This window comes from Mastacembelus armatus, chromosome 5 (assembly GCF_900324485.2).
Source record: "Mastacembelus armatus chromosome 5, fMasArm1.2, whole genome shotgun sequence".
Taxonomy (NCBI): domain Eukaryota; kingdom Metazoa; phylum Chordata; class Actinopteri; order Synbranchiformes; family Mastacembelidae; genus Mastacembelus; species Mastacembelus armatus.
In genome coordinates, this window is record NC_046637.1 from 21,951,409 (window position 1) to 21,973,824 (window position 22,416).

A 22,416-nucleotide genomic window follows, 5' to 3' on the forward strand; every position below is an offset into this window, starting at 1 on the left:
GTGTGTTACTTTTAATGTACCCACTGCTCTTCACATCCCTGCTTTTTATTTTCAATAACCTTTCTTTCATTTAATTCCCTCTCACAATCTCATTTTCTCCTCCTTATGATCCCATCATTCTCCTGACCTAGGTCACTCCTCAGTGTTTTTATTTAAAAGATAATTTATCTTTGTTAATACTCACTAACAGTGTTTATTAAGTCTGTCTCACTTTTATTGCCCTGTTTGTCATCTATGTAGAAATATGTGCTTGTTTCCGTGGTTGCTCCTCTAGTCGATCTTTGACTGGTATGTGTTCGTTGCTGTTGGTTTGTTCCCCACTAGGGGGCAGTGGCACTTTACTATTAGCTCTGTGGAGGTATTGGGTTTGGATGGAGCTGACAGCTTTCCAAGAAGTTACTGTGAATATCAGTGGACTGAGCTGCATATCAATGAGTCATAATGAATAATGTAGATTTGGGGAGGGGAGAACATTTTTTTAATGTGAATCTGTTGTCTTTCATTTAGATTCCAGAGTTAGGCCCTTTGTAAAGAAAGGTGTGTTGACACACATTTATGGTGGGATGGTAATTTACTCTGTGGAGTGTGTGTGTGTGTAGGATGGCACATGCATCAGAAGCTGTCACTCAGGTGTAATTAGTAAGAGGCTGTCCTGCTGTCCTCTGACACTGTTTGAATTTACTTTGCAAACACTGTGCAAACATAATGTATGTGTGTGTAGTGTGTGTGTGTGTTTGTGTGTGTGTGTGTGTGTGTGTGCGTGTGTGTGTGTGTGTGTGTCTGTGCCAGCATCAGGTTGTGTTTATGGCTTGTTTGATCATCTGATTTTCTAACTGAATGAAAAACTGAATGTTTTAGCTCTGAGGGTATTCTGCAGGCTTTTCCTATGTACAACCGTTTTGGAATCAATTTAAGTTTCACTGTTTTGTACAGTGATTTAGTACATGCATTTGTGTATGTGTGTGTGTGTGTGTATGTATATGACTGTGAGAGAGACTGAAAGACGGAGAGCTGTGTGTGATGTCAAGAATGGGGATCACATTCAGCCCGGGGGTAGGTGAACCTGTGGTAAACAATGGATCTGACAGAATCTAGGCTTTCACATCTTTACTTCTGTGTGCGTTTATCTGTGTAGACCTTCATACGAGGCCATCTGAGGCCACCGAGGAACCCCAGGGCAGAATGGCCTCTCTGACCGAGCGTCTTTGTACCTCCTCTCTTCAGGGGCTTCATCTGTTTAAGGTGAGGAAGAGGAGAAGCAGGAGGAAGAGGAAGGAGAAGAGGAGGAGGAGGTGGAGGAGAGCTGAGGAGTGAGTGAATCCAGCCATGGCCTGTACTCCATGTTCACAGAGGAGCTGCTCGGTGGAAATGAGATCAAAGGAGACAGAGACGACCAACAGGTTAGGTGACAAAAACACAGATATAAAAACTACCTAGGACTGCCACTAATAATTTGTGATTAATGAACTGTCAACTGAGTGTATGTACACAATTAATCTAGTTTTCATCTTAGACTGCCTGTTTTAGACTATTATTTGACTTTAAGTTCAATTTAATCAATAGATTAGTTGCTGTTTTAAACCACATATTATTTCTGAGCCACATCTTTCTTTTATTGTAGCCTGTCATGACCCATGAAGTCAGTTTTGTTTAAAATTGTCTGATGCCAGAAGGAAATTAGAAGAGTTAATTTTAATGTAATTTGTAGCAGAGTGGGAACAGTGGTAAGTCAGCAATACCTACTCTATCTGTGGTGTGTTTGTGTGTGTGTGTTTGTGTGTGTGTGTGTGTGTGCCGGAAGAAAGTTTTGCCAGGTCTATTCTGTTCTCACCTCTCACATTTTTTCTGCTTGTTCAAAAAAAGCAATATTTTTTGTTTGCAGTGCAGTGTTGCTCTGCCTCCTGTTGTTTTTTCTGGGAGGTTTCTAACCTCTTTTCATTCCCTCTTCCTCTTCCTACCCCCCTTTTGCTCCCTCTTTGACCCCCCTCTGTCTGTCCCTCTCTCACAGGATGAAACAGTGGAGGAGGTCAGCTTGGCCTTTGCAGGTGGCCTTCCTCGTTGCCTTGGTGATGCTCTGCGTTGACCCGGCGTCTGCTGGCAACCGTAACCATCGGGGACCGACAGGTACACCGGGTCTCGCTCTGAACCCTCTTCCAACACCACGAGAGGTTAATTACACTGTCACTACAGAGGTACAACACATGTTCCCTGAGCCTGTCACTGACTGAGCCATCCCCATTCTGGCAGAGGGGGCTGAGCGGCAACAGTTCTGTCCCTCAGTATGACAGAATGTAATCCAGACAACACCTCATTTTGGGCTGGGATGCAAACACACCCCTGTTTGAATGATCGAGCCCAAACAGATACAAATGGCACTTAAGCTGTCAGCAGCTGTCAACACAAATAGATCAGTGTGGGTGTGATCTGATCTATTCAGAGTGGTTGCAGACATCCAGCAGTTCAGGGATGATGCTGTTGTTCTCAAGCAGCCTGATTCATGGTGATTTATGGTTTATAGGGTGAATGCCTCATGTAGAAGACTCTATGCAGGCTCATGACTTTTAATCTTCGGGCTCATAATTGCCAATGTCTACATTAATATGCATAGCTTTGCAGTCCCCCCTTCAGCCAAAGCAGCACTTCACTTATTCCCTAAGAAATCCATGAAATAAAAAAAACATAGCTAGTGCTGACTTAATTCAGGCCCACAAGCTAAATCTGTTCTCTCTTTAATTTCCATAAGTCATAGAGACAGGCTTCCCCCCCCAACCAAAAAAATGACCAACACATTCTTATAAATATTTCATTGGGGCTGGCTACTGGAACTGTTGTGCTGAGTCACAACATCTCGTGCCTCAACTTGGCGACAACCTCCCAAGTCACCTCTTCCTTGCACATAATTATGACAATTTCCTTAATTATCTCTTGGTTTCTTTGGTCTCACTGCTCGTGTTTTCCAAGGTGACCTTTATGCACCACAGAAATGCTACCAGCACCAGGCCTGTGCAGTGAGTGATGGTATTAGTTTCCCTTTTGACGGAGAGGAGGCAGGCTGCTTACGGCAGGGACACTACTAATTGCAGGCTCTGTGTATTGTGAAGGTCAGAGTGGGTATCTGCCCCCGTCTTACTTTACTCTCTCTGTGAAACAAGATGACTTGCTCCCAAACCGACTAGTGCTTTTTATTGGAGGGTTTACTCTAATTGATGGAAGTTTAGGCCTTGTTGGTTGTGAATACCACCACAACACACACACACACACACAAACACACACCCTTACACACACACACACACACATGCATACACACACACACACACACACACGCATACACACAGTGGTTTGCGGCTGAAAAATAATTGGCTATACATTATGACTGCTAGATACAGTCTGTGTTTCCTACTTAAGTGGTTTTGTTGGCAGCTCAGTGAGGCGTTTGTTGCTGGTGATGTACCACTTGCTGCCACATGATGGCTCTAGAGGTCAAAAAATGCTCAGCTACATGTATCTTTGTGTTTTTTAAAACTTAATTTCATTTACTCAGTGTCACTCAGAGGCAATCTGTCAACTTAAAGTAAGGCACCTTAAATGCCAATCCACAGTGAGAATAGATGGAATGACAGTGAACCATGTAGACATGAAGACTGAGTGTATAAATAAATGGAGAAAAAAAAGTCTGCTTTATTTTTATTTTCTGGCAGACCTCCCATGGGAATAAAATACATAGAATGACCCACCAAACGTGTTTCCCGCTCACAGATATCAGGTCTCAAGTTTTCAATCTCAGCATATGACCTTCTGGCATGTGTTGCATAAAGTATATAGAAACCAGCTTCTGTCATTATCATCTGATCTAAAGATAGCAAATGTATAAATACCTCCAGTTGACAGCTTGTTAGGTACAAATAACTAAAACTAAGTTTCACTTCAGTTTTTGTTGAGCAGTATGCCAAGCTACAGCCTCTAAATTAAACATACAGTAGAATAAACACCACTCTAAACCGATTTCAACAAAAGCTGGACATTATCACTGTCATGAAGGAGGATTTATTGCAGGACTGCTATGTTAGAGAAATAGAGGCCCCAGTTCAAATCATCATCAGTGTATTTCTGCATGCACTTTATGTTACCCACTGGTGAAGGCTATACCAGCAACATCTGAAATATGCTGAATTTGTTTTCACTGTCCTTTTGAAATGAAAAGCCCTTAAAGTATTTGCTTGAAGAGCACCTCAGACTCTATTTTATTGGACTGAAACTGTAAACCTCAGAAAACCCAATGAAGACCCTCCAAGCCATTTTATATAACGCAGATCTCTTTAGAAAACAATAATTTGTCCTTACACCAGTTTGGTTGTCACAACCGGGCTCTGAAGTCATGACAGAAATACGGAAAACAACACAGAGGTAGATCTACCAAAACATGTTTATTTACAGAAACTACCACAAAATATGTTAACTAAATGTTGGAAATAGGCAATCAGGAGATCAGTGCTGTTACTAAGTGAATGTATGATGGTGTAATACAGGATAAAGACAACAAAACCAAACATAGAAAACATCTGGTGCAGAGGACATGAAAAGGAATGGGGATAACTGATCCTAAATGCTTTCTGGATGGAGTAGCCAGCTGCACCCAGTTGCACTAATACAATTTCACAAAACACTAACAGCCCAAGGTGATAGATAGATAGATAGCTAGATAGATAGATAGATAGATGGATGGATGGATGGATAGATGGATATATGGATGGATGGATGGATGGATGGATAGATAAAAATAGGTAGATGGATGGATAGATAACTACAGTCATTATACTGCATTTCATAACGTACAAAATGCTAGTTAAGTCCCACAGTAATTTACAGCCGTCCAGGGACTGTCAGTGTAATCCTGCACGAATAATTACATACTCCAACCTTATGTGTTGTTTTTTATTGAAACATCAGACTTACTTGGTAGTAAAATCACTGACTGTATTCTGCCTCCAAGCAGGGTCCTCCTCCAGTTTGACAATGAAATTGCACTGAAAATCCATTTTCCTTTCTTTTTGAATGCTTAAAATGAGTTTATCTGAGTCCAATAGTTCAGTTATTAGTTTGCAGAACTGATAACAACAGTGCATATGGCAACGTTCCACACGCTGCATGATTAGAAAACCAAACAATATCTTGTCTTTTTGGATGTATTGCTAATCCCTGGATTATGCTGTAGATCACAGTTATTTTAAACTGACAGAAAGGTACATTTTCTTCAATAATTCATTCTGTGTTAGCAGGATCTCATGTGAGCTATTCTTTTATGACAAGGGCTACTGTCAACGCTATTGTCATTTTTATGTTTTGATATAAATAAGCTTGTAGACACTTCTTATGCTACATCTGTGTGCATAATCTGCTCCAACCTGTTTCTCTTTACCTAAGGCTTTTTATGAGACGCCTTCTTAAAAGTATGAGTCTAGGTCTCAGTATTTAATGGGGAATAGATTTGTTGAGTAGTCAGTGGTACCAGTGAGCCTTTATGGTAATTAACATAAAGCCGGGTCAGGCCTGATCTGGGCCTGTAAAACACTGATAACGTCAGGATGATTGATGGGCTGTGCTGCTCCAGGTTGAGGAGGTGATGGAGCAAGTGAGGAGAGTAGAGGAGAAGAAGGAAGGACAATGAGTCATCTAAGAGCTTAAAGAGGGATAATGAAGGAAGGTGAAAAGGTCAAATATTCAGCGATTCATAGGTGTACTATGCGAACATGCTGATTTAAAATAAAGAAGATTTGGGGAAGTGTTTAACATCACTATTCCACCTTGTTCCATACAGCTGATCATTTTAAACTTGCTCTTGAAACTTACCAGCGTGTTCCTATAGAGATGTACAGTATGTCCTTTCTGCATTGACTTTGCCACCTCCGACGGATTTGCTGGATATGTGGCCTTTCATAGCAGTGGACATGCTTGTCAGGTATTGACAGGGGAAAGATACATTTTTTTGATAAATTGCACTGTGCTTCTGCTTGCCTGTGTCTGTCAGAATGCATCAATCGTCAGGCTAACCCATTCGTTCAACGTAGCTTGGTTTGTTGGCTGCCCAGCTACTGTTGCTACTCCCCACCATCCTACCTCCCTGTTGCCTGCCACGGGAATAGAAGCGTTTAGCCATGCTTGAGAAGCCTTTTCATCTCAGCGTGTGCTGGGCTCTATTACACTGAGAGACCCATAACAGAATGGTTTAAAGGCAACATTGTGACATTAGATACACTGTTATTATGTGTATATAGCTGCAGGCTGGATGCTCAGCACATGAATCTTAAGCAGATGAGGTGTGGGAAGTTGCTGTGCCTGGCTGATGGTGGGAAACAAAACTAAGGGCATTAACAGTACTTGAGTCTGCAGATCACTCCTGCGACATCTATGACTTGTCTTGGTTGTGTATAGTTTTGATTTAGAGTTGGTGATGGCCACATCTACTGCAGGTATAGACATGACTTTATGCCTTTTACTTCTGGAACAACTTTTTTGTGGCACTCTTCTACAGAAAATCATCCTGTGTTTGGGCTGATAATTTCCTTTGTACTTCAGTCTAAAATTTATGAAGTTTCTTCTGTAGGAAAAGTGCATACAGCTAATTTCTGTATCTATTTGACATATATCTGTCATGCATTAAAAATATTAACATTGTTCCATAGGCCAGCGTGATTGCTGTAAGAAAAATACATTCCTTTATATGTTACACATGTTTTTGTGCAACAAAAGTGGGTGATTTGCCAATATTTCCCACACGGACTGTAAATTGTATAAATGTTGCCACTGCACTACTGAAATGAAAACTGATTTTTGCTGACAAATTATTTCACTTTGCTCTTTTTTCAGGAGCTGAGAGCAAAGTCACAAAGCATAACACTGTTTGTGCATTCTGATATTTTAACATTTATTTTTTGTAAACAGGAAAACGCAAAGGAAAAAGATATCTTATCTTATCTTATGTGATATATAAAATGAAAGAAACATATTTGTGCAGGTCTCAGGTTGACATTAATGGTCATGCCTGCAGTGTCATGCACAAGCAAATGGCTTCACACAGAAATGTAGACAATAAAGTGTCTTTACCTTTTTTTTTTTACACTCTTTTTACTGCAGGATGTGATTTACTGTAACTCTTCAGGCTGCTATAAATCATAGTGAAGTAAAATTGTTCACAGACTAATGGAATGATGATGATTTAAAAATATATAGAACCATGTGGTTGATCATATTTTACTCATGAGCTTATTCAAGCTGAAGCTATAGTTACAAGGCAACAAATCATCATCAGTGTATTTCTGCATGCACTTTGTGTTACCCACTGGTGAAGGCTATACCAGCAACATCTGAAATATGCTGAATTTGTTTTCACTGTCCTTTTGAAATGAAAAGCCTTTAAAGTATTTGCTTGAAGAGCACCTCAGACTCTATTTTATTGAATATTGGACTGAAACTGTAAACCTCAGAAAACCCAATGAAGACCCTCCAAGCCATTTTATATAACGCAGATCTCTTTAGAAAACAATAATTTGTCCTTACACCACTTTGAATTTACCTCATATGCATTATAATTCATTTAGGTTTTAATCACAGTACAAACCTGGGCATGCTCCAAAAAAGCTGTACTTTCAAAGTGTCATGGTTTAAAATACAGCCTCAGCTCAAGTCTGATGTAGGCAATAAAGAGAGGAGACCTGTGAACTTTCTGACCTCATTATGCCAGCTGAAGGCGAGTCGCTCTTTGTTCTCTCTGCTGCCAGTGACACCACTTCTCCTCCTCCTGTGTGACTCTCTCTCGTTTTCACTAACAAGCTGCCTGTTTCTGAGATGGGTGCAGCCGGATTGACCAGTCTTACCCAGTCCCCACACACTACACTAACAGAGGAATTAATTTTATGTACAGAATAATAATTATATACAGAATAATTATCATGAGCGCACAAGTCTCATTACTACAACCCTTTGATTGTGTTTTAACTGGACAATGCTTAAATTGTGATTATTGCTGTTAACATTATGGATGCACTGACAGCCCTTTTTCTGCTAAGGTTTATTCTATTCCATATTTTAGTACTTAGAGGCTGTATCTCTCTTTGTGTGTGCATGTGCGTGCATGCGTGTGTGTGCGTGTGTGTGTGTGCGTGTGTGTGTGTGTGTGTGTGTGTGTGTGTGTGTGTGCATGCGTGCAGTCTCTAGCCTCAGGAGAGCCTGAGACAGAGGAGTGAGGGAAATGAAAGTGGAGGGATGATAGCGGAGGGGTGCCCTCAGAGAGCCAGGGATCATTGATGGGGCTCTCTGGAGAAGAGAACAAACAAACTTTAAATCAGAAAGGATGAGAGGGGCCATGGCCTGCAGAAATGGAACCCTCTACAGACAATGTGTGTGTGCACTGCAATGTGTGAGTGCGCATATGTGTGTGTGCGCGTACCCTTGTGTGTCTGCCTACAAAGCTCATTCAGCTGAGCATGAAAGTTTTGGAGTCAGGGTAAAGTCACGTACATAAATGAAATCTTGGCTTATGGTACAGTATGACCAAGGTTTTTCCAGGGTTGTAAAGAGGCTTATAGGTAGTAATGTCGCCAGCAGGGTTTGCTGCACTCGGGAAATGATGCCAGAGACTGAACAAGCTTTGAGAGTGAAGATAAGGTGGCTGGAATCCATTCAGGACCCATAAGCAAAGATTAGATTTACTAAACATCTTTCCCAACATTTATGTTCAGACCCTTTTCCTTTAGCTGGATACGACATCCTTAGAGCTGTGGCTTTAATGTGCTGACTCCACACTTCTAACATTAACATAGAGCTTAAGCTTATTCACACAATATCCCCACATGTGGTAGATGTGGTGATGTTCCTGTAAGTTTATCATAATGAAGCCATAATTATCTTTTAGCACAGGGTGTCTGCTGATCTGGTTAGCAAAACATATTTTTCTTAAGGGTGCAAGGATCATCAAGGGAGAGAATTGAAACTCTAGAAGTAATTATTATTAAAAGGATAGTTTTTCAGTAATACCAGCCATACATGCACAAAACACACAGATGGAATTTGCCACTGTGCAGAAAGCATTAGGTTAAATAGGACTTTACGATACGCGTGTCCTTCTGTCCCGTTAATGTCAGGAGGATGTTGTAATTAACCAGACCAAGGTCCCCAGGGAAGTGGGGAGATAATCATGGGAGATTAGATACTGTTTGTGTGTTGGAGGTGTCAGGTGAAAAGCAATTATCCTCATATAAATGATGTCTCACATGCACACAAATGCAGAGAAACTAACAGATACACATATGTAGACATAAAGACATGACAGGAAGTGAATACAGGTCACACATGAGCAGCCATCTGCATACACATACTCTTATAATACAGGACATATGTACACTGAAGTGCATAGACACACGCCTACTTAACAGCGAAGGGGTCTGGCCAGAAGTGTATCCTGTAAGTGGGTTGCTTCACCACATGACTCCTTCAGAAAATGTGCATGTCCGTTCTTTGTTTAGATTAAGTGGATTGCTTTGTCTCAAAAGATTCCAAAGAAATTATTATTTTTCAACATATCCTGCTCTCATCTTTTTTTTTTTTTCTCACACAATGATAGCTTCACAGCCACCTCTGCGATAATGTTAACGAGTTCAACGCTTTGAGAATAAAAGTAAAGTATCACTAAAGCGTGTTTACTTATGATTCACAGAGCATGAAACTGGAATAAATTCAGGAGTTTATACAAAAGTAAATAATTCAGCATATTTGTTTAATCCTTGTGGTAATCCGATTATTTGCGGCACAAATTAATTTGAATTTAAATTCATTTTTTTGGCAACAACAAAATGTAAAAATACCAGAAAAGCCACCTTTTAAACTCAATGAATTTCAAGCAAATAATCCTCCTTTGCTCTGTGTTTTCTCCCTCTCTCACTCTCTCTCTTTCTCAGTCTCATACCAGGTGAAGCAGGGGACATGTGAGGTTGTGGCTGTCCATCGCTGCTGTAATAAGAATAAGATTGAGGAGCGCTCTCAAACCGTCAAGTGTTCCTGCTTCCCAGGACAGGTTGCTGGCACCACTAGAGCCAGACCATCCTGTGTGGAAGGTAAAAACGCCACAATACTGTGTGTCTATCTGTGTAAATGTGTCCCAGTAGCATCTACAGCACTAATATCCAGAACCACCATACTGTATTTTTATACCCCATTTTAAGCATCATTTCAAGAATCTGCAAATTCTATTACACATCAGTAAATGAAAAGGAGCTGGTCTGTGTAGCACTTATCAGCTAAATTTTCAATATAGAAAATAATACATGGGAATTTAATTAAATTTCTAAAACAGTGTATTTCACTTATCAGATCAATGAACAATTAAGATTTTTAACTTTTAAAATTTTCTATCTATGAAAGGTATCTGAGATTCTGGGTAAATGTGTCTGTTTGGGGGTTGTTTCTGTTTTATTCTGGTGCCAGTGGCTGCAGCTGAATGGCTTTATTACGTATGCAAATGCTGCTGCCACATCCCCTCATGCCAAAAAACCGGCTTGCCAATGCTAATGCTCCTGGCCAGTAGGTGAAATGTGCCATATCAAGCTACTGTATATGTTACATGTCTTTATTTCCATGATTTGGTTACTCTGCCTTAAGGAAGAAAAAAGTTGGTTTAATTCACTTATATTAGGGATCTCTGTAAAAAGCCACAGTGGTTGGGACACTGTTGTCCTTCAAAGCAGGCAGGGTGATGGGTGAGTTGGGCTGCTCTGACCAATTAAGACGCAAGTTGAGCTGAGTGCTCAGATCCTGCCCTCCCAAGCAATCCAAGGACATGAAAGTAATAAGGCTTCTGTAATTTTCTTTTTGTCCAGTTTCTATCCAACAAACAGAAATTTAAAGGAGGAAGAATTCTGTAGACTTTATTCTGCAGAAGAGCTGTCCAGTTCTTTTGGAAGGGTTTGGTATTTTTGGAAACTTTTTTGGAACATAACTAGAATTCTTTGTACATTTGGACTGTGGTTGAACATTCATGCACACCACTTTTTTTTTTATAATAACTGGCACACTGCTGTATCTGACGGTGTAAACCAAGCTATAAATGTTTTGTAATTAATTTAAACAAATCAGATCTTAAACAAATCATTGCCAGATTTATTCTGAGATATTAGTAAGAAACTTATGAGCCATAGCAGGAACGATTAATAAGTAGTGACTGAACAATGAATGATCTTTGTATAATAAGTTACAATTACTGTAAAACAATTTTAATATTTCTAAATGACAAACATACACTGGAACATCTTTGAAAAGGGGCTAAGTATGCTTTTGTGTATATTGGGGATATAGTCAAGCTATATACGTCATTGCCCTGCAACATCAACCATCTGTGGTTTTCAAGGAGATCATGTCACATGAAAGGTTAAAGCCACTAATGCAGGTAATGGAAGCCCAGCCACCAGTGTCTTCTTGCCTTTCTTATTCCCCTGTGCTGTATGAGAGCAGAAGCAAATATATGACAGCTGACGGCCAAGACTCTCTCTGCCCCAAGACATGAAATTTAAACTGCAGTTTTTAAAGGCATGATTTTATTTGGGACAGCATTCCATTTCATACCTATTTGGCCACATGAGTATATGACAGGTGGTCATAGAGAAGGTTTTTTTTTTTTTTTTTTTTTGCTGATCTCTTTTATAGCTCAAGGCATAACATTTCAGTGATAACCCAAGTGTTTGCAAGAGTGAGGTTTTTTTCTATGAGAAAAAGCTCAAAATCAAATCATTATGTCTTTCACGGAGTTAAGTCAATAATTAAAAAAATAATTACATTTGAACTACATTTCTCATATTTATACAATTCTGCTCCCACACACACAGCAGGCATTTACTGTGTTTGTATAATGTGTTTGTGCCTGTTAATGCATGCTGTGTATGTGAGTGCGGTGAGGATAGACAGATGAAAGCCGCAGGTCGGTTTCATAGACCTTTGTTCCGCCCGTTTGTCTGGTTCGAGCGCTCCAGTCCAGCAAGAAACAAGCAGTGTCAGTGACCCCTATCATCTACAGATACTCCCCTGACATCACAAACACACACACACTGCCAGCCAACCTGATCCAATCATGCTGTATTAGGCCCCTACCTCAACAAAACACAAAGTTGTCTCATACATGAATAGAGCCAGTGAATCTTCAAAGCACACGGGTGATTCAAGCTGCTAAGGTCAGCAATGGGGTAGCAACTGATTCCACACTCATACAAATAGAGACTTTGATGGGATTTGTAGACACATCGACATGATGTATACTAATTATGTATACTTAGACTTGGACCAGATTCATAGTTTATGGTTTGTCTATGCCCTATTATGATATAGTAGTGTATTAGTGCATTATTGTCCTTAAACAATAAATAAATAAATAGTAATTACATAGAGAGAAAAACAAACCAAAAGTCACCTGAAAAGGACACTTCCCTAATCTTTTGTTTGTCCACTTGTGTTGACAGAATCAATGTACTGCACTAACAAGATGCAATTAAATTTATTTAGCTTGGGAAACAAAAATACAGAACATTTCTACACCCAAGAACTGTTTTTGTTGACACTGAATTTACTTCCTTGTTATCTGCAGTCACATTGTTTGTGTAAAATTAATAACAGCACTTGCCAGATTTCTACCAATTTGATTTTGCATCATTTTATATCTTTCAGTGAGTATATAGAAAAATACCAAAGTGGTGGTCTTTCACTTTGCCACAAACTTTACATTTAGTAACCACAGAAAAAGACCGTAGATCATTGCAACACTAAAAAAAGGAAATATACCCTACCTGATTTGGTTACATACATACATGACTTATGAATGAGCCACTACATAAATATTAAATCTGCAAACACATATTTGAAGTATGTTATTATACAAAATAACCTTACTTATTATTGTGGTCAAACTCCCTGTTAATTCGGAATAAATGGAGCTCATATTTTACAGTAGTTCATTACATGTGTTATCACTTCAAAATGGGATTGATAAGCAAATTCACATCATGTCATGAAATAACGAGCTGTTTAAAACAATATTAAGTATGTTGCCTGGGGTCTTCAGGGCCCCAGACAAAAACATTATAGTTAATTAACTCTTAAATGTTTTTGTATTTCATTCATGCCCAAATCAACACATTTTCACTTTTTATTGCTTCTGGGTTTTATTAGTGTATCACTTGGTTTCTTTGATAAAGAAATATGTATTTGTAGTTCAGTATGCAGTATCTGTTTGTTCTGTTCCATCCAAGCATATGTCACATTTAGTAATCACAAGTCTCCATACAGCACCTGTCAACCTTCATCCACTTTGCTGTTTCTGCATGTGGCCAGTAGACGGTGCTTTTCCCATTCAAATGACTCAGTCACAAACATACCTGCTAGTTCATTTCAGCACTATTTCCACCCAATAAAACAGTAGATTTGTTGTTTAACCTCTTTGATGAATTCCTAGGTGGGAACAATCGCCGGATAATGATAAAATCAGGCAACCATAGAAAAAAATGATTGGTTTTATAATGAATGTTAGGATAAATAAAGAGTCGTGGAACTTTTGGAACATCGCACAATAGGCATTGCTTTGCTTTTGTTTGTTCACTTCAGAGACTGAAAGTAAAGTTTGCTATGACACTGATGAGAAGCAAATAAACTGACAGTTATTCCTGTGCAACTGAACATTATTTAATGATCCTTCTGGTGCTCACTTTTTCATCCTCCCAAACACACACGCACACATACACACACACATACACACACATACACACACAAACAGCTCAGTCCCTCCATGACACTAGTCACGCAGTTTTCTAATTTCCTATTCAGATCTCACCTCTGAGTCTCACCACCTCTCACTTCCATATCCAGTGCTCAGCAGCACTTACCTCATGAGTCATGCTTGACCTCTGAGTTCACAGTAACAAAAGATCTCACCTAATCCACCACTGTCTTCGGCACAAAGCCATGCACACACATCCACGCACACTCCTCTCACCTTTTTAGTCTTGAGCACTGATGGAAAGAGACAAACCTCCTAGTTTAAATGGAGTTTTATTATTTATGCTCACAGAAGGAGGAGTAACTGGTAGTAGGCCTCCTCCTACCTGCTACTTACACCAAATTGCAGTAGGGTATCATACAATATCTAAAGCTATTAATTATTAGAAGTAACCCCTTTCTGGGCATCAAATGATCAATACATGAAACTATGCAGAGCATCTTAAAGCTGATTCATACAGAGTTAAATTGAACCACTTTATATACTGCTGGGTCATTTAACCTTTCACAACATTAAATTAACCTCTATGTTTTGGAGTAATGGAGTAAAAGTGGAAATTTGTATTTAAAGAAAACACGAAATTGAAGTATCTAAAATATGTACTTGTGTAATGTATGTACTTTCCACATGTATTTGGTGCTTTGGGTTCCACTAGGCAAGAATTTTAAATCTTTTCACAGACACTATCATTAAAGTGATTTTAGTGGCAGAGAAAGACAGACACACTAGAGACCTGATAAAAATCCTGGATGAGTGGATTTAGTTTGGTGTGTCATATGGTCACAGACAAACCATGTTTCATTACTGGGCAAAGAAATCTAGTTTAGTTTTTCAGCACACATCAACCTGATGTTTTTACTGTAATATCTGCTTCATAATCTTGTACTTTCTTTTTTTGTGCCTTTGTGTGTGTGTGTGTGTGTGTGTGTGTGTGTGTGTGTATGTGCAACTGTTCCCCATGTATAATCTTTTTCTGACAGTTTTTCCGCTGCACTTTCCACTTGTGTTTTCTCGTCATGCATACCTGGGTGTGCCAGCATGGCTATGTGAGCCAGGGCAACAGAGATACAGTGTGTTAGTAAATCATTGTAGAAAGAGATGGATGCCTCTCTCCAACTGCTTCTGCACTCCAGGATCACGGAGTGGAACACTTACAATGCCTGAGGGTAGCCATGCCTCTGGGTCCACCCCTATTTTCTTGTGTGTGTGTGTGTGTGTGTGTGTGTGTGTGTGTGTTTGTATCCGTATTTTTGTGCGTGTGTGTGTAAAAGTACAACATATTCCCTTTAAATAGGGGAGCAAGGTCACAGGACTCCTTGTGATTGTGCTTTTACACATCACACTGATAGGGGTCAGCATAAGTGTTCAGTACCTTCATAAAACCCACAAAGGCATTTTTACATACAAATATACAAATGCACAGATTTACAGGTACATATTCATATGTCACAGTAAAAGTAAACTCCGCAGTTAACGTTGCTCCATTGAGTGAGTTCAGGTGGTAAATTTGAAAAGTATTAATAAGCAAACACTCTAACATACTGTACACATACCTGAGTGCACATTTTGTACTAGTATGCCCTGACTTATGCCCTGCAGGCTACATTTGAATGATATAGTGGGCTATTTAATGATATAATTAGTTTTTTTACACCACTGTCCATGTTTTGTCCTGCAAGAGTGTTTTGTCGTGCAGCTTTAGATAAGATGGTTGGAGGTGAAATCACTTTGAAATTGGTAACCACACGAAATGCATTTTCCTTGCTATTACTGGATGGATGTTGGTTGATGAGATCTCACATCTCCAACCTCGCTGTGTTTGAAAAATACATTTTGCACGTTTATGGATCAAATATATTCTGTAACACATCATGTGATATGCAGATTGATTTCACTTCCTAGGAAATGTGTAGTTAATTTGTATATGCATGTGACCTTGTTCATAGTTTTCACTTTTGGTGAAAATTAGAAACACTTCATAAAGTCAAAAAAATCCTATATAGTCATTTAACGGTTTTGCGTGGGGATCTAATTTGTTAAGAACAGCTTGTTAAAGATACACAGAGGTTAAATGGTATACATGCTCTGACCACTAATAAGAACGAATTCACAAAGGAAAGACAGGAATTAAATATACGTAGCTATATTTGGTCACAGGAGTCTGAATAATACCCATGATACATTTTCATTTAAAGTCATCAGGGTAAACACATGGATCATAGGAGGACCTGCAATTTCTACTTTGTCCACTTGATGTCACAAACATTACAATGACAATGCAGATGGCAATGCGGGAAGAAATGAACAGAAGCTGTGTTTGGATGAATGCTCATACATCTAACACTTATCCCATACAAAACAAACAACAATGTAAGCACAGCTGGTATAACAGTGAGTGACATTCACCTGGTGTGTATTAGATTGACGTGCTGTGATCAGTAGGAGAAGAGACAGAGCTGCAGGCAACCTCATAGTGTGAAACCTACACAGACCTTGTTTAGAGAACCCCAGAGACTAGATGAGAACCAGGGGAATAACATAGCCTCAGTCCCTTGTGTTGCCTAATCACCTGCACCTTAAGCAAGTCTAGACAGTTTCCCTCAGATGATCCCATGTTGAAAGTTTTGGAGAGAACATAAAAGGGAACCATTTTGAGTGCAGATTCCATTGTAATGAGCTGATAGTAAATGTGATGAAATGTATGCCTGAGCTGTAAACCTTGTTAATTAGCATATGCACCTTTAATGAATATAAATGTAGAGTCTTAATGAGACTGATGCAATTAGAGTAGGTATGATTAGAGGTACTCTCTGTACTATACACATCTTTCCTGGAGAAGATGAGTCCCCTTTCTGTTTCATGAAAATGGAAGTGATTCATTTTCATATTTACTTGGTGAATATTTTAGTCAAAAATTTTACAGTGAGTATACTGCAGGGAAAATCATTTAACAAGCAACTGAGGTAATAATGCTCATCATATATTTACTGCTCATCAAAAGTTGGCCAAGGTGACCGTGTGCATAGTCATGACTAAGTGTTGGTGAGATGAACAGCTCAACATTTTGCGATTCATACTTATTTGCTTTCACTTAAAAGATTAATACAACTCCCAGGATGAGACCTGGAAAAAGGGGGGTGCAGCTAGCATGGCTCTGTTTGTGTTAGCTGTGACTGTGTCTGACTGAGAAGTAATATGGGACATAATCCCCCATATAACCAGAATGTGTCATTTTTACACTGTGGTTTTGCACACATTAAACTAAGCTATAACACCAATATTACCTGCTAATTAGTAAACTTTAGTGGTGCTGATAGGCTTTTGTTATTTGGATAAAGCCAAGGTAGCTGTTTCCCCCTGTGGCGATAGTATCATATTTGCCCTGCACACAAACACAATAATTTTCTCATCTCACTCTTACCAGCAAAGTAAATAAGCATATTTTCTTGAAATGTTGAACTGTTCCTCAAGATGTATAACCAGAGTGAAAATCAATTGCTGTATTTTCAGAAGCAGTCATGCAAAAAAAAATTTTTTTTGTAGGTCATCTATGCAGCAGCTGAACTTGAAGGCCTCACAGTTATGAAGTGATTTCAACTTGCATTCTCTGCTTGGCTCTGCTCATCAATAACAGGGCACAAAAAATATGGTCTCATAGATGATGATCTGAGAATTAACTAGTGCACGCACACACATTAAGTACCTCTGTAATATTTCCATCAGTGACCTGTTGAGCTTTGTCTCCGTCTTGAGTGCTGCCCAGCATCTGAACTATCCATGACATCACAGGCCACGTACTGGACCTTGTTCATTTGCTGACAGACAGGTGCTTGTGTGTCACACCTGCTCCGCCCCCCCAGTATTGCATGAGATAACCTGCAGGGAATGCTAACTCCATAATAGCACTCACAGGCCATACCCATTAGCTCTAAATAACACTCTTGCAGTGCAAAGCACTGTCGTCGACACCATAATGGCCACATTAACGAGCATTACACAGCCATTGGTTTTTAGAACCGCTTACTGCCACTGAGCTCATGCATCATAACAGTGTGTTCAACATTATGCCCTGTGATAGCTGTGAGAGTTTTTTAGTGGTGACTTGGCAACTTGGTGTTGGTTTCATTCTTCATGTTATATGTCTTCCTCTCCCCGTGGTTGCATTCATGCTGCCTATTTTCCACTCTACTTCAGTTTGTTACTCTCCTCATCTCTATTCTCTTTGTTTAATCTGCTGGCTGCTCTGTTGGACTCAGTGATAGTCATCCTCAAACAGCTTCTTCCCTTCCAGCCCCTTTTCTCTCTGCCTTTCTCAGTTTCCTTTGCTGCTCATTTCCTCACTACAAAGATGTTTACTTGGTGATCACCTCTTATTTAGCTTCATATTCCTCCCTCTGTTTCTCTCACTCATGGTCTTTCTTCTTACATGACGTCTGAGAGGACTAGTTCGTGTTTTTATGCAGTTTTTTTTATGCAGTTGAAAGCCCATCTTCTTGCCAATACCCCCTCGTCTCCTTCCTTTGTTGGAAACAATAGTCACCAGAGATCAAAATTTCTTTCTAAACACCATCGATTGAGCAACTTAATGAAGTTGGACAAATGGGTACAACTCTTTTATCTCTCTCTGCGTCCACATTTGAGACAGGAGGATGGATGGATGATGAATCCGGAGAAACGGAATTGAGTTATTCTCAGCTGTCGGGCTGGCTTCTGTCTAGACAGTGGGTCAGATGATCTGGAAGATTTGAGTGTCAGCTGCTAAGACATTAGAAAACTTTGGGTTTTAGCTCAAGATTAACTGCACATCAAGCAAAGTTCTGAAGATGGGTTTTTTTATTTTTTTTTCTGCATAAATTTTCTTTCTTAATTAGGAAAATCTGTGCAGTTGATTTTTTTGAAATTCAAAAAATAAGAAAAAGAACTTTCACTACACTAGCTCTGCCTTGTGTTTTGCTGATTATACCAGAGACAACAGGAAATAGGTGATAAATTATAAGAAATACCTCACATATGCAAAAATAATGCAAGTGCAAAAAAACACACAAACTTATATGTGGGAATAGTGACTGTACAGTATGTTTTTAAAATAGAATAGAATAGCAGCATTACAAGACGGCAGCATCTGATTGGTTAAATCTTGCACAGTTTAAAGATATTTATTAGTCATCGCTGCCTAGGCCCATGACAGTGAAATTGTGTGTCACATTTCCCCTGTTCTTCCTACTTTTCTTCTCTCGCAAATGCCAGAATTACCCATTCCACACAGGGTTTAAGATCCCGTGTTGAGGGATTATATTAATCTGATTAAAATGAATAAAGGTAACAGCTATACATTTTAGTTCCTGTGAAAATCACAGTAATCATATTACAGATGAGCAACCACGAGACTGCTCAGAGATAGGCTACTATAGAAAACCAGGGTTTGTTGAAAGCGCTGTCCATGGTTGCGATTCTCCTGCAGTGCTAGTAGCAGGAGCATCAGAACCATCGACAGCAAGTGACCACTACTTTGTAAAAATGGTACTACAAAACAATTATTTTGGCCTTTATGAAATAATTGTATATGTCTCCTGCATACAGTAAGTTATGACAGTAGACTATTACTGATTTACCTTATTTTTCTGAGCAGATTATGTGTTTTATACCAAAATTCTAAAATTTGGTCATTCATTCATTGTTCTTTGGTATATCTTTTGAATAAACCAATGTCTTTCTTCCCCACTCAAATTTTCATTTGCTCACCCAGCCTCCATTGTAGCCCAGAAGTGGTGGTGCCACATGCAGCCGTGTATGGATGGAGAGGAGTGTAAGGTCCTGCCTGACCTGACTGGCTGGTCCTGCAGCACTGGCAATAAAGTCAAAACCACCAAGGTGAGAAGAATACATCTCTTTGTGTGTGTGTTTGCATAAAAGTGTGTCTATTTTCTTTCTCTCTGACTCTCTCTCTCTCTAAATATCAAGTAAGTAGTGACATTGTTCAACTGTGTCTACATTTTGTCATCTCAAACATGTTGCTCTTTTCTTTGTGTGTTGCCACTGCTAGTTTCTGTGTGTGCAGTGTCACCTACAACTATATCTAGCCAGCTCCAAATACTGCAGAGGCTTTGATAGTTTCCAATTTGTGTGCAGCAACAAAGCATGTAACCTTATCAGTGCACATTAAAAAAAAAAAATCCTTGAGGAACGTATGATGTCCAGAAAGAATAAATAAAGCTTGACAAGTATTTGATGTAGCTAGAATTGACCTTGATATTTAATTTATTCTTCAATTCAAGCATCTTGCCTAATTGACTCTTTGTCTAACATACTTTCAACCAGATGACTCTTCTTGCTGCTTTTTGACTGTGAAATATATGGAAATAACGAACTCAGAAGGGCTTACCAACGAAATTACATATCTTCTTGCGAAGAAAGGTTGTTTGGATCTTCAATATTGCCCACAAATGAACACAATCTAATTTTAGCATTAAGATCAATACAAACTACAGAGAAAATACGGAGCTAATCAAGAAACAAGCCCCATTTGTTAATCTGCTGTAAAAGTATCTTCACAGGCAAGAGTGAAAAAAACAAAGTGATGGAGAAAACACAACACCTCTATACCCCACAAAACCACTGTGTGACACCATGTAAACTGACACTGCTCAGATGAGATAAATTGATTTAAATGAGGGTCCTTCAAGGCCCTTTGTAAGCTGCTGAAGTGTGAAAGTTAATTTGCAGGACTGACAACTGGGGTGTGTGTATGTATGTGCCAGAGTGCGTATCGTGGGATGGAGCAGGTGCAGTTTATTTACAGGTGAAATATAGAAAGAGAAACAGTTGTGAGGGAAGTGGCACAGGCGCCATAAGAGTAATTGCTCGAGAGATGGCATAACAGCACAACATCTGTCGCATTCATTAGAATGCATTATGGCTGGGGCCTTCCACAGAGGCTTTACAATTAAGAGTCATAATTAAATTGGTGAGTGGGATAGACTGAGGAACAGAGGCACTGCTGGGCTCAGTCACAGGCAGTGGAATTAATGACCCTGGGCCTAACACCAACTCTGGGACTGATAGGTGCAATTATCCCCATTCTGTTGCATGCTGCCATCTCTCTCTTTCTTGTTCTCTCCCTTTCTCACTATTTTATCTCTCCCACCCATCTGACTAGCCGATCAGTTGAGAGGGATGAGGAACCATTGGCTGACTGCATCAGTGGACATTAATTGTGCATTTTCAAGGTGCTTTGGGACCAAGGAGCAGTTACTTGGAGACTTGGTGGCACATGTCACTAAAGATACTTGCAATGAGACTTTGATTCCCTGGCAACTGCTCGCATGGCTCTGCTCTCCTGCTTTCTCTGCATTTCACTTCTTTATCCTGCATCTCTCTTTCTTCTCATGACCTCCTTTCACCACCTCGCTGTCTCATTCACCATGATGATCTGTATCTGTCCATTTCTATTTTACTCCCACACAGCGTAGGTGTGCTGTAGAAAGAATGCAATGAAACACTGTTTACCAAGGAACAGCAAAGACACCATACCATGTGATAGATTTGTCTCATGTCATACTTTAAGGCTTTATGGTAAAATATTTACACAATTTATAGGATTGAAACTGGAGAATGTTTTTAAATATATGGGCCTAACATAATACATATAGGATGGGCTTTCCAATTATATGCCTTGATCTTACTGCCTAAGTTTAAACTAAGCATTACAGCTTTGAGACATGTGAAATTTAGCTTTTGCAGTTGAGATCTGTTAGTCCCTGGAATCAGTCAGCCAACTAGACTGCAACCAAAACATTTTCAGTCCAATGAAAAGGACATGGACCCTGAAATGGCAAGGAAATGGTTTGATTTCCAATATTTTCCTCTGACCCCTGATTGGCTCTTTCAAATGGTAACATCCATTCAGTGAGTGTGAACTGGGACACAGATTCACTCCATGTAATTACATATCACTGTGTCGCTGATTCTCTTCTTATCTGTGGTATTGTTTCTTTTTTAGGTCACACGATAGCAAGACAGCCACAGAGCCACAAGGAAACCTGAGACTCTCCATGTGGAAAGGATGGATGACTCACACATATTTACTGTACGATGGGGAAAAAATATCAAGGACGGGTCCACTGCTATCCATCACAAAACAATGGGATAAAATGTACTCATCACAAACTATGTGCACTTGGCTACATGGAGCCGCACACAGCATATACGGTATGCTGGTTATTAAGACCAATGGACCACAGTCATGGATATCCAGGGTAGATCTGGACACAAATGGACTCATTTGTGGACTTATTTTCCAATAAAGGACAAAGTGTAGATTGATCAACAAATGGTCAATTTTAAACACTGATTAAGCATTTCATAGCCTATATTTCAACAAAGCATATGTGGATGAATGTGAGATGTGAACTTAAAGCTGTGCTTAGAGTGGTCCTGGACACAGTCCAGACCTGGCATCAACATGTAGAGCTTACACTGGAAACAGTGGCAAAGATTTTGGAGGAATTAAAGTGATAGTGGCTCATAACTAGCAAATAGCAAATTAGCATCAAATTGCTCTTGTGGGTCAAGTCACTACCATGAAAACTGTTTTGCGGGAGTCATTTTGC

At 39.5% G+C, this 22,416-nt stretch overlaps 1 protein-coding gene across 1 annotated transcript; it reads left to right on the plus strand.

The window, feature by feature from the left end:
• The first annotated feature begins 1,997 nt into the window (after positions 1-1,997).
• tafa4b (TAFA chemokine like family member 4b) lies at positions 1,998-22,183 on the plus strand. Its single transcript, XM_026307467.1, has 4 exons — positions 1,998-2,124; positions 9,951-10,106; positions 19,554-19,678; positions 21,807-22,183. Exons 1-4 carry the CDS (start codon positions 2,010-2,012, stop codon positions 21,816-21,818), a joined length of 408 nt encoding a protein of 135 aa, XP_026163252.1. The 5' UTR covers positions 1,998-2,009; the 3' UTR covers positions 21,819-22,183.
• The last annotated feature ends 233 nt before the right edge of the window (positions 22,184-22,416 follow it).